General features: G+C 36.5%; 1 protein-coding gene across 1 annotated transcript in view; it reads right to left on the bottom strand.

Annotated features, from left to right (window-relative positions):
- Window positions 1–1,703: 1,703 nt before the first annotated feature.
- Window positions 1,704–13,359, bottom strand: part of NRIP1 (nuclear receptor interacting protein 1) — a 60,804-nt gene continuing 49,148 nt past the window's right edge. The window contains exon 2 of the mRNA XM_053564718.1: window positions 1,704–11,147. Coding sequence (XP_053420693.1) covers window positions 7,337–10,798 — 3,462 coding nt within the window. The 5' untranslated portion in view covers window positions 10,799–11,147 and the 3' untranslated portion in view covers window positions 1,704–7,336. The remainder of the gene's footprint in view (window positions 11,148–13,359) is intronic.

The following is a 13,359-nucleotide window of genomic DNA, read 5'->3' as shown; positions in this document are numbered from 1 at the left end:
GTGATCACTCTGTCATTGGCTTGACTTGGTACCAGTTCTCATTTCACACTGGGAACTGGGGGACCAGGGAACATCCAGACAGACCTACCAGTCTGGAAAGATTAGTTTGGAAAGATTATTACAATCATCTTTATTAGTATAGAACTAAGGAAAGTGAGATAGTATACTCGATTATGATGGTTAAAGAGTGTATAAGAGCAGGTAATAACACTGGAGCAGCTGACCCCTAAATTATTCTTCCTTCTGGTAGAACTATCCCTGCCTAGAATTGAGCCATGTGTTAGTCCACATTTTAGACTCCACTTAGGACATAAAAATCTCTGTGTATGTTGTTGACGATGGGAAGGACGGGAAGCAGTTTCTTTGCCACAACACTGGCAAGTGCCCTTAGAAAGAAAAGAGAAATGGTCTTATGGATAAATGCCTATATTTTTATGGGTATGTGGAAAGACCATTGCAACATTAAAGCAGCATTTTCTATGTGAGGTGAGGTGGGAGATGTAAAGGTAGTAAACCCAAAGACATGGTCCTGGGAGGGAAAAGTCTTTATTAGTAATGGGATACCAATTAGAGAAAATGAGGAGAAAGGCCCTAGGCTAGAGATCTAAATTTAGAGATAAGTCTAGTGTAGCATTTATCTCACTGGTATTAACCCTGTGCTTTAGTCTCTCTCACTGACTGGATTGATTCCCCATTTTTATCTATTATATGTTAGGTATCAACACTCTAAATGCTTTTTCAATTTCAAAGATTGCAGCACATGCCAATGAAGTTTGGTAAAAGCAATGAAGGAAAACATGCTTGTCTACATCTTTGTATTAATATAAAAACTAAAAAAAAAAAAAAGACTATTTAAAATGGCTCAAAAATTCGCCGGCTGCAGGAGAATACTATTTCAAAATTTGGTTTATTGATGAAAAGCTGCATATACTTCTTTTAGACACCCATAAAAGGGCATCAAGGGTACATCAGCACATTCCCAGGACTGGAATTTATGGGATTTTATTTCCAACTATTTTGCTGCCAACTCAAGAGTAGGTTAATTTCTTTTTTTTTTTTTAGAGACAGAGTCTCACTTTATGGCCCTCGGTAGAGTGCCCTGGCATCACACAGCTCACAGTAACCTCCAACTCCTGGGCTTAAGCGATTCTCTTGCCTCAGCCTCCCGAGTAGCTGGGACTACAGGTGCCCGCCACAACGCCCGGCTATTTTTTAGTTGCAGTTTGGCCGGGGCCGGGTTTGAACCCACCACCCTCGGTATATGGGGCTGGCGCCTTACCAACTGAGCCACAGGCGCCGCCCGGTTTTTGTTTTTGTTTTTTTTTTTGAAGCATTTTTTTATGAAGATGGATATTAAAAATGTGAATTTTTTTATAACAAATGAATGCTAATGACCAGCTGAGGTAGTATTATTCTACATTTTATGGAATCAAGAAAAATTACTGGTATGCTTTATTATTTATTATTAAATCATAGCTGTATACATTAATGAGATCATGGGTCACCATACACTGGTTTTATAGACCATTTGACACATTTTCATCACACTGGTTAACATAGCCCTCCTGGCATTTTCTTAGTTATTGTGTTAAGACATTTACATTCTACATTTACTAAATTTCACATATACCCTTGTAAAATGAACCCCAGGTGTAATCCCACCAATCACCCTTCCTCCGCCCACCTTCCCCTCCTCCCCTCCCTTTCCCCCTTTCCCTTATTCCTAAGTTATAACTGGGTTATAGCTTTCATGTGAAAGCCATAAATTAGTTTCATAGTAGGGCTGAGTACATTGGATACTTTTTCCTCCATTCTTGAGATACTTTACTAAGAAGAGTATGTTCCAGCTCCATCCATGTAAACATGAAAGAGGTAAAGTCTCCATCTTTCTTTAAGGCTGCATAATATTCCATGGTGTACATATACCACAATTTATTAATCCATTCGTGGATCGATGGGCACTTGGGCTTTTTCCATGACTTAGCAATTATGAATTGGGCTGCAACAAACATTCTAGTACAAATGTCTTTGTTATAATGTGATTTTTGGTCTTCTGGGTATATACTTAGTAGAGGAATTATAGGATCGAATGGCAGATCTATTTTTAGTTCTCTAAGTGTTCTCCAAACATCTTTCCAAAAGGACTGGTTTGCTTTATAATGAACATTTAAAACATTTTTTTAGGGCCAAACAGGTCACATGTTAGTGATACTAATGTTAGGAAAAGAAATTTCAAAAATTTTTTGTTATTTTCTACACTTTTAATAAGTTTGAAATAGAAGCTTACATAGCATGATTTTCATCTGATTTGATTTTTAAAGACCCTCAATATTAAAAAAAACTGGTGCAAGAATTGCTAATTGGTGGTTCTCATCATAAAAATCCCTTAAAGGCAATTTATTACTTGGGGCACTTGTCATGCGTTTTTGTCACGTAAGTACAAAAAAAAAATGTTTGTGCATGTCTCATTCTGATGTCAGCATCTATACATATAGTGAAGTAGATCTTTTCAACTTTTTAATAATGTAGAACAGTAGAATGTGTTTCTATTATTGGAGCAGTTTTTAGATGTTTTTAAACAAACTTGTTAAGAAGAGAAACTGTATCAATTACAACAGACCTATTTAAGTCCCAGAGAACAGAGCCAGCCCATCTTTGGGAAAATGTCTTCTTTCTAAATTACCATTAATATAATTTGCAAAAATAAAAATCCCTAGGCCTAAGTTCATCAGAGTATGTAACCACACCACACCAATCTAGCTCAACTTTTTTTTTCAGTTGTTATAGACCAGCAGGTTGAGGGTCAGGTAAGCTGAGTGTGCCCAGTTGAATCTAGTGTACAACCACAGAAGGAAAGTAAGTATTCACACAGAGGAGAGGGGAAATGAATTAAGAAGTGAACATTAGAAGTTCTAGGATCCAATCCGATGGAGACCTGGTATTGCCTCATGGCAGGTTCCACTCTCCTAGCCTCACTCCAAAGCCAATCAGATCATGCCTCCCTCATGCCCACACTTGTAAAACCTGACCAGTCTCAGCTTGGGAAGACAGATTTACACATTTCCTCCAGTATTTTAGTCAGTTGACTCTCAATATTTACTCAAAACCCAGTGCGATAGTATTGGCTTCGTGAGCCCACTAAATTGCTCATTTAACAGATACACAGGTTAGGGTCCTCTCCCCCAAAGAAGCTGGTCTCTATTATATATGAATCTTGCTTATTGTTCCCAACTACTCATTACCTACACACACATAGTATATACTTAATATGTGTATGCGTGCACACATTCATTTTTGAAAAATTATTGACCTTTATTCTATTTAAAATAAACTTGATGCCCATTGAAAAGTGGCTAAAAGCCCTGTAATAAAATCTTACCTTAAAATGTGTGTGGGTATGTGCAGTCAATTCTGTGTCTGAACATTGTGTAAATTCTTTTCCAGTTTAAAAATCTACAATGGTCACCTAGTTAACAAATTGAAGCAGAAGAGAAAAGAGAGGCTCATTGTCATTTTGGGCTATGCTTTAATTACCTTATTTCTACAGGGTTTCCCAAGTCACCCATAAAGTCAACACACACATTTACAAAATACTCTCTACATGTTGGTAGCCATCTCTTTGTATAATTTCATAACAAATATATTGTAAATAAAAAGACATTTACCTACAATTTCCCATTTCTCCTGTGTATAGTAACTTTACGTGTGACTTTTGGAACACTCTATACATCCACTGACTTGCTGGCTGCCTTTCTTAATCTTTTGAGGAGACTAAAACATCCTTGAAGAATTACTGCTATTTTAGTAGCAATGGGTTTTATGTTTACAAAAAACCCTGAAAATCAGAGAGGCTAGAAAATAACAATCATTTCAAACCAGAGACAATGCATTTTTTTCTCATTTATTCAAATTCACTGCAGGAAGTAAACACTAAAAGATTAAAAAACAAAAAGAAATTCACACTGCAGTATGTACAGTTTCATGACATCACATGAAGAAATTAAATTTCTAATACAAATGACAAATTATATTACTGAGCAGATTGCATCAAAATTGGTTGTGTAAACCCCAGAATTCTTACTATGAACGGCAATGTGCTTGTATTCCAGCATTTGCTAATTCTAGAATACTTCTGGTATGTTTCCAATGGCATTAGAAAGTCATGAAAGTAGCTGTGTAAATTCTTTATATTGAAAAGTGGTTGACTTGATTAAAAAAAAAAGTTTTTAAGACCCTTGGATTCAAAGCACATTCTTTCACAAAGCTTAAACCACAGAAAGTCATGTCCAGAAATGGAATACTGTCGCGTTGGGATGAACATCTGATCTGATTTGTTAAGACATTTTGCCAAATGCACAGATGCACAGGGTCCCCCATGCACTTTTCATGCAGCAGGTAATCACAACTTAAATAAAAGATTTTTCTATACATTTGTCCAGACTTGCAACTGTATACATACATGCACAAATTTTAAACCTGTCTGATTATATTTACACTTATACATGGAATATACAGGAACCAAAGAGATTAAAAGGCTTTTCTGTTGCATTAGAACAATACAAAATATGTATTTTTCATTAAGGAAATCAGTATTTACATCACCTTTAAAAACTGATTTTAACATCTTCATGTAACAAGTCAATATATATATATATATATACATGTTATATATATATAAAATATATTCTCTCACCAGTTTACTCTTCTGTAAGATGCAGCAGAGAACAGGTAACGAATGCTACCTTACTGATGTCAATGAGAGCTGTAGTACCCTTTTGCAAATGACTTTATTCTGCAGAAATGGTCTAGTATCTAAAATAGTCCTTGAAAATGTGTATATTGCATCCTTGTATCTACATATGCATAAACAAAGTGATTTTGTAGATGTATGCCCTTTTCTCACTGTTCTTTAAAATCACCCAAAACTCAAATTGGGAACATTCTCTAGTAAATCAGAACACTATTCTTTGTGGTCACATTTATTTAAGTACTACGTATTTTCATTCCTTTAACAACAAAAATAACCAAAAAACAAACAAAAAACCCCAAACAGAAAACCAACCCGAAATAGCAATGCTGGCCCATGATGTTCTTTTCCCGTCCTAATTTTCACACCCTTTTACAAATCCCCTTTACCTCTTACCAAGGGAGAATACCCACATTTTTTTCTGATGTATCTCTAAGGCTCCAGACCTTTCAACAATGACTGAGAAAAATGACTTGTTTAAAAGCTTACTTATATAGTATTGACAATAAGATTGTCACTTTATGGATATGGAGTAGAATACGATCACTGGCCAGTGGAATTTCACTTTAGAATAAGCATATGCTTTACCTCTCCATAATGTAGCATAATACTCACTGCTGCTTATTATTGTATAATATCTCCAGAAATTTTTTACAAATCATTTTGAGAAAAAACATAACCACTTAGGAAGGTTTTAGATCATATTAGGAAATAACAACCATTTTTAATATAAAAAATCTTAGAAACAATTCAAGTACGATGACTTTAAATGAATTTCCTGCTAATTAATAGTGATCATATAATAATTTTTGATAGGTCAGTTACTAATCTGGTTCATAGTTAAAATCAAAAATATTACCCGGCGAATGAATTGTGCCTTGTAAAAATTGAACTTAAAAACAGACTTGTTTCAAGATCAAAACCCCATGTGGCTCAATAATACATTAAGTTTTTCTAAGACAATGTTTACTTTTAATCACTTGTTTAAAATAATACACCCAATGGAGTAATTGTGTATAATTCTGTCATGTACATTTGCCCTTTGCACTTTTTTGTTTAGTCAATCTGAGTTTAGTTCCTTTCTTGGGTTTGAACTGCTTTAATCTTTGTCAGCACTGTTTTTACTTAGGACAATGGTTTTAATAGAAGTTAAGGATGTATTCAGGAGAAGTTTCCAAATCATCCTCGAATCACCTGAGTTTGGTAAGTGGCCCTGTTATTCCATTCCTAAGGCTAATTACATAGATGTTACTCATTAGAACACATAATCACAGATTTTCCTGAGATGTTGAGCCAGATATGAAAGTTGTCCCCTCCACCCAATTGTTTTGTCATAAAAAGTGTTCTGAACCCGATTTTCAAAGACACAACAGTAATAATATGAACTCTACTACTGCAAATTTTGAGCTGATGTGTAACTGTACTGGGGAAAATATAGGCATCAAATAGTTGACTTTTTTTTTTTTTTTTTTACAGTCCCCATGTTCTGAGAAAAGTCATAAGCAGTGGTTCTCAAACTTCAGTGTGCAGAAGAAACACCTAAGGAGCATGTTAGGATGCAGACGGCAGACTCCCAGGTTCACTGAGCAGAGATTCTGGTTCTGCAGATCTGAGATGCCTGTGAATCTTCATTTTAAAACAAATGCTCCAGATGATTCTAATGCAAATGGTCTGAGTCCGGCTTTAAGGAATCCTGGTCATGACTCACAGCTACCACAGGAATGGTGAGAATTAACTTTTACAAGAGATGGTGAAAAACATCTAAAGAAAAACCGTTTTGTGTTAAAAACAATTTCTTAAATATTCAACTATTCAGAAAACCACCTGAAGATAAATGTTAACTTTCCTAATTCTGTAAAAGGAGGAGTATCAATTTAGTAAAGTAGTTAAAATACAAAAATCTGCCTTTTTTTAAAAGGGTCTATCAAACTTCCCTCAATTGTAACCAACTTTTATTAAGTAGTACAAGGTTTAAAGATGTATATATTGAAAAGGACTTTAGTGGGGCAGACACACTGGGAACCAAAAAACTACTTCCAAGAGTTAAAAATAAGTATGTTTTTTAGCAAAAGTGAAAAATGTAAGCACATTTATTTCTAATTTATTTTTAAATTGGATAAGGAGATGTAAATCAGCATTAGGGCTTTTCTTCAATAATTGTCTTTGAAGAGTTAGTTAACAGTTTGGGTTTTAAAAAATGTTATGTAGGCTGATGTCTGAAAAGCAAAATGAAGTACCCTAATAAAGGCAGCAAAATGCATTAATCCCCTATGGATGGAGTTGTACCTTTTAATTTATGCCCGTTATATGATTATGAAAGAATTTCGTTCATAGGCTACTCACAGTTGTTATCTGATGCATACAGAAGTGTTAAACAACCAATTGCAAGTTCAGTAGTTTTTCTCATGACATCTAATGTTAAGCAAAAGTTAGTATGCATATTTAAACATCACCAGAGACCAATACTTTTCAAAATGAAAAAAGTTTCAGTTATACCATGCTTTTCTCAAATCATGCTCTTATTTATACAGATCTCAAGTTCATACTAATTAGTTTCAAAAAGATCCAAATCTGGATGGCAGGTACATTTTATTCTGATTCTTTTTTTATTGTTAGCACGTTTCCCAGAAGTCCATAAACGTCTCCATTTGCACTGTGTGGGCGAGAAGCATTATTTCCAATATGGCTATTGTAAGGGCTTCTTAAATTAAAGAAAGAAGCTTTAGTTTCTGCAGCAGGAAGTAACTCTTCTTTGATTGTAACCTGTGAGACACTTTCAGCAGACGAAGGCTCCCTCCAGATGTCCTTGTCCTGTGTTTCTCGGCTGGTAACAGAATTGCCTCCTTTCTGGAGCATATAATACAGTATTGGGTTAGTTTTGGTCAGTCTTGGAGAGTCTTTTTCATACTCATTCTTATCCACGTCTGTGATAACCCACTTAATGGGCCCTTTCTCACTGGGCATGGAATACCCATTCAAATGCCCAGAGTCTGGTCTAGGCAGACCCAAGTGCTCAGGGAAAGGAGGGCTCATGGGAGTTTTTACTACTCCTGGGTATGAAAATGTCCTGTTATCCATGCAACTGGTGGGCTGAGTGGAGTTGTACATCAGTCCATTTAAAGAAGAAACGTTGAACTCAGGTTTGCTATTGGTCACATTATTTTTGTGTCCTTTCTTTTTACTGTCGACAATAGGGTTACTTCTGTGTAGGGACAAATCTCGCACGCAATTTTCTGAGAGAAGCAGCTGTTTCAGAACATTGAAGCTTTTGCTCTCTCTGGCCCAACTCCTATGTTCACTTTCGCTGGCGGAACCATGACCAGAAGGATATTTAAATTCGACATCATTTCTGCTAAATTTCAGCTCTTCCTGGTTAAGCAATGACCCATACAGTACTTCTGGAGCACTGTGATTGTTTGCAGTGTCAACAATGTTATTTTTCATCTTTTTAAATGGATTTTCTAATGGTTCAGTAAAAAGCTTCCTTTTCTTCGGGACCATGCAAAGATTCTTTGATTCTAGAAGTGTCAGTTCATTATTTCTGTGACTCTTGTCTGAATCATCCACCAGGTAACTCTCTTGATTTTGTCTCAGCAATCGACTTAACAGACCATTCTTTGAGAAAGAAAAATCCTGAGGTGAAACAGGCTCCGATTTAAAGTCCTCGGACATTGGTAAGGCAGCTGTGCTTCTCTGCACAGTGGGAGCCACACCTAAGAATGGGGCACTCTTGGCATCCTGGCTCAAGTGCACATTTGTATTATGAATATGTAAGTCATCGCAAGGCTCAGATTTTATTTTCACCATGAATATCTGTTCACTTACAGCTCTATCTGTATGTTCCTGAGTACTTTCATCTCTTAGAGGAATTTTCTCTTTCTTTTCACTCTTACCTTTGTTAGGGTTTCCCAGGAGCAGTTGGAGGACAGTACGTCTTTCAAGCAGATTTTCTATTTCAGAACCAGAAAGCCCTGGTTCAGGACCTGTAGGTTGACTATTGAATGCTTTATTTTCTTCAACTGCATTTGTTTTATTTGAGAGCAGAGGGCTATTTAATCTGTCAATCATACCTACAGGTTTATCTGTGTTTACACTTAACAGCTGTTTGCCAGGTCTTTGCTCTTCCAGGGACATTGAAGACTGCATTCCACACTGAGCTAAATTTTGTAACAGTTTACTGGCACTGAACGTTGCAGAGTTTTGCGCACCTTCACTTTGGGCTGGTTTCTCTCCCTGTGACTCTTTGCTTTTAGTAAGGTCCACTGAATGGTTAGATGCAGTGTTAGTTAGCTGACTACTGCAGGCGTATGGTGGGGAATTCCATCTGATAACCAGAGAGTGTTGAGAGAGATTGATGGGAGACTCTGCTTTGGCTGATGTAGGTAATGGTGGAGTGCTCACTGGAGTAGTCCGATTTGCACTGGGGCTTTCTATTACAGAAGTCCTTGTGTAATTCTGTGTATTGAACTTTCCCACATCATTGTGTACTCCCTGAGGGCTGGCATTTTTTTCAACATTTTCTTCATTCTTATGGCCAAGTAGCAATTGAAGAAGGGTTACTTTCTGATGTGAATTGAGCTTAGAATTCTTGGAGGTATCTGGATCTTCTTTGATATCTTCATCTGGGACTTTTGGATCCCAAGTGTTTAGCAAAGACTGAGTTAAGTTATCTAGAGAAACGGGCTGTTCAGATTCTGGTTTTTCGATTCGGTGTTTGCAAGACAAGTCTATGGGAGCACAATTGGAATAGGAACTTTCATCACCACTGCTATCATCTGTAAAGCTAGGATTGTTATCCGAATATTCATCAATAGTCATACGTGTACTGCTATCCTCAAAAATGCTGCCTCTCTCACCGTGACTGTGCCCATTCACTGGCTTAGGTATAGTCTGGCTTTTAAGGAGATGTAAAAGCAAACTATTATTAGCAGCCTGTTTGATATTGTTTCTTTCCAGTGAGTTCTTGTAGCCTGCATTTTTGGGAGAAGAAGGAATGACACCCACTGGATTTGGAAATGCTGTAGCACTACTTTTGCTGCCCATTAGTCTGCTCGATGATGTTCTCGTCTGACCGTTAAGCTGGCCCGACACTCCTTTTGAAAGCTGGAAACTGCCAACATCCTTCTGACCATTTTCTTGCAATCTGGCCATAGCAGCAAGTCTTTCACTGGCTGCTTGATTTGCATTTTGTGTTTTTAAAGCATGTTCCCGAGAATATTGCTGCAAATGGGCTTCGCTTGAAAGGAGTAACGCTAACTGGCTACAAGCAACACTCGGCTTAGGGGAGGTGGCAGGACTAGCCCTTTTTTCGACCATGCTTGCAACAGCCTGTAGTCTTGCGGCACACGACAAGGGTTCACTCACAACCTTTGTTCCACTCTGTCCAACGTGATGAGGTGACTCTATAAACCTATCTCTGATGAGATTTTTAGTTACATCAGGAAGACTGGTCTCAGGCTTTTGATCTTTAGCTTTACTTTTCTTCAATAAAGTTTTTAAGTGACTTGATGCAACACCATAGCACCTCAAATCCTTCTCCACTTTTAAGGAATCGTGACTGAGGGCATATCCTTGCTCCTTGAGGCTCTGCCTAATTTGTTGTGACAGAGCAACAGTCTGCAGCCTCGAGCTGAATGACTGAAGCAGAGAGGCCAGTAATGTGCTATCCTGTTTGCCTTTAGGCACATTGTCGACCATGCCAGCTAGCAAAGCTTCCTTCTTTACGTTTAAATTCACGATAGAATCAGACAGCCTCTTCCGCTTTGCTGCATTCCAGTCCTCAGAAGACTGCAACAGTCTGGCTTTTTTGAGATGCAGAATGCCAGATCCCTGGTATGTGTGTGTATTGAAAATCGGACCATTACTTTGACAGGTGGGAAACGCGCTGCCAGAAATGTTAAAGTTCTGATCTTCTTCATTATGCCCAGCAGACTTTTTGTCAACGGCAGTGCCTGATCCCCCTGCTGCCTGATGCATTAGTAATCCTTCTAGGTAAGTTAAAACAATAGAATCCTGGTGCACATCAGAGCCAAGCTCTTCTCCATGAGTCATGTTCAATACAAGTGTTCACAAGGGCTTGGTTTCTATTCACTTTGAAGAATGGTTTTCTGTGAGTGAATAAGATGGAATTTTAATAAGTGAGGGTCCGTTTTTCACCTTCCATAGCAATCAGATACAGATGTACTGTGTTATATTCCAACCAAGATTTCTTCTGGCAATGACAAGACAAACGCAGGCAAATTCCAATGCTGTCTGGCCACAAAGCTGATCAACTTCTAAGCAAGAAGCAGAATAATTCCTTTAAACATAGGTTTTAGCAGTAAGCAGATTTAATCCTTACTGAATATATTGCTTTTCCTTCTTCATCTTTTGTTCCCCATTAAATGCAAATATCAGTGTTCTAAAAAATAAAAAATAAAAATAGTTAAGATGGTACAGAACTAGGATCATGTTCTGATACCTAAATCAAAACAGCATAGCATTTGTAATTTTATACATATATACACTATACACATAAATAATATGCATATGTATGCATTTTAGTCACTTCTTTGGTAATTTATTTATTGCCGGTCCTCTGAAAATATCTACTGGAAATCCTATGTTAAGCCACATTAACATGATCAAATCATTTAGAGAAAAGAAAATACTTTACATAACTGTCTTCCAAAGTCCACTACATTTTTGAATTTTCATACACACCTCCTTCAAGGTAATATGAATGCTAAGTCTCCTTTATGCCTTTACTAGGCAACTAGAATTAGCTTCCTCACATTAAGAATGAAGTGCCTCACATTATGGGGTATTTAGGAAGAAATAAAAGTAGATGTGCAGAAAAAGGAAAGAAAAGCATCTGACAGGACTCATGAGTCCCATGTGGGGTTGAGGCCAACAGAGCAGATTCACTTCTGACATCATGCCCCAAACACCAGACATTTTGTCTTCAAAAAACCAGAAGCACTAATAAGTTTAGGATTATTTTATGAAGCCTGTACTAAGTGTGACAGTCTTAACCATCTTCATGAACACCGAAATACAGTCAGAGTTTATCCACCTATAGTTTTTACCACGACTTATTAAAGACAGAGAATTATTCTTCAGGTGCTCTTTCAGGGGCATCAAAGGTTTATCACGTCAGGATAATTATGTTAGGCCTGCTGACTACCACCTAATCCGTTTTCCTTTACTAACAAAACTCTGATTTGCTTTTCAGGGAGTGGGGAAGTAACTCAACTAAACACATGACTTTTGTCCATTGGTATCTATTTTACGATTGAGGACAAGTTGCTTAATTAATGGAGGCGTGTTTTTCTTTCTTAGTGGTACAAAAATAAGGGTGCATTTTACAACTGACAACATCTTAGAACTGAGCAAAGAGGGTTTTAAAATTCTCTTAAAAACTATTAATACGGCATTAATTCTCAATTGCTTAAAGCATTTAACAACCATTTAATGGGATATGCAAATCTGTGGTATTTCTCTCCATACCACTGCGAAATTTTTGGTTCTTGAGTAAAAAAAAAAAAAGAATCAGTCAAAAAATCACTTCAGCCATTTCACATTTGATTTGTTGGTAGCCTTAAAAAAAAAACCACTTCATTGAGCATTAGAATGAAATAAGGTTACTGGAGCATCTTTGGGTTCATATTATTCATGCTATTTCTCCTTCACATTTTACTACGAATAATAAATACTATGCAAAGTATTATTCACTGCTTTAAAAAGACTGTTTTTACAAAGTAGATCTGGAAGTTGATTTTAAAAAATTACCATCGTTTCTCTGCAAAGGGGCTCCAATACTACCATTTTCCCATTTATTCATCTATCATTTATTTTGAACAATAACAGAAACTAGATGACAAGAGAGTAAGAATAATCATTTCTTAAATAAGAAAACAGACTCAACTTTTAACTTAAAGAACACAAAATAACGTACACAAATAACCTCATTAAGTTCCTTAGGTCTGAGGCCTGTGAAAATTATAATTAGTACAGTGCAACACACTTAATATATAACTGAATCTTATCAGACATTAAGTTATTGAATAACCAAACTGCTAGTAGAAGGAAGGCATTTTGATATTCAAACACACTCATGCCCTCTCTCCCTCTGAAAATACAGATTAGACGAGAAGCTAAAATAACTACAATCACAAAATTGAAATCACACAATCTAAGTTCATCTTTGTAAATCAAAGAAATGACAAGGCAAAGGTCATTCTAAATATTCAATTTATTCATTCCACTTAAATCAATACAATAAACTCTTACTTAACTTCCAGTCTACTTAGAGATCTGTTTTGGAATTGGTGATTGAAGTTTATTTCAAAAGGGGGATACCACAGGCAACATTTAAAGGATGAAGCAAGGTGAGCCTGTTCCCTTAAGATTCTAAAATATTCCTCATGTAAAATTATCTCCTCCCCAGGCTATCTCTTTTCACATGACTTTATTACATCAATAAGTATAAATGAATTTTTTAAAGTGATTGAAAAATATTTTTAAGATTTTAAATCAAAATTATAAAACAATTTTTACTTAGGAAAATGTGGCTAACATAGCATGTATAACTATGTGTATACAATATACACAGTTACATATGTGTGTTTTCT

This window comes from Nycticebus coucang, chromosome 16 (assembly GCF_027406575.1).
Source record: "Nycticebus coucang isolate mNycCou1 chromosome 16, mNycCou1.pri, whole genome shotgun sequence".
NCBI classification, from domain to species: Eukaryota; Metazoa; Chordata; class Mammalia; order Primates; family Lorisidae; genus Nycticebus; species Nycticebus coucang.
Note: the sequence above shows the minus strand (reverse complement) of the source record. Positions and strands in the feature narration are given on the sequence as shown.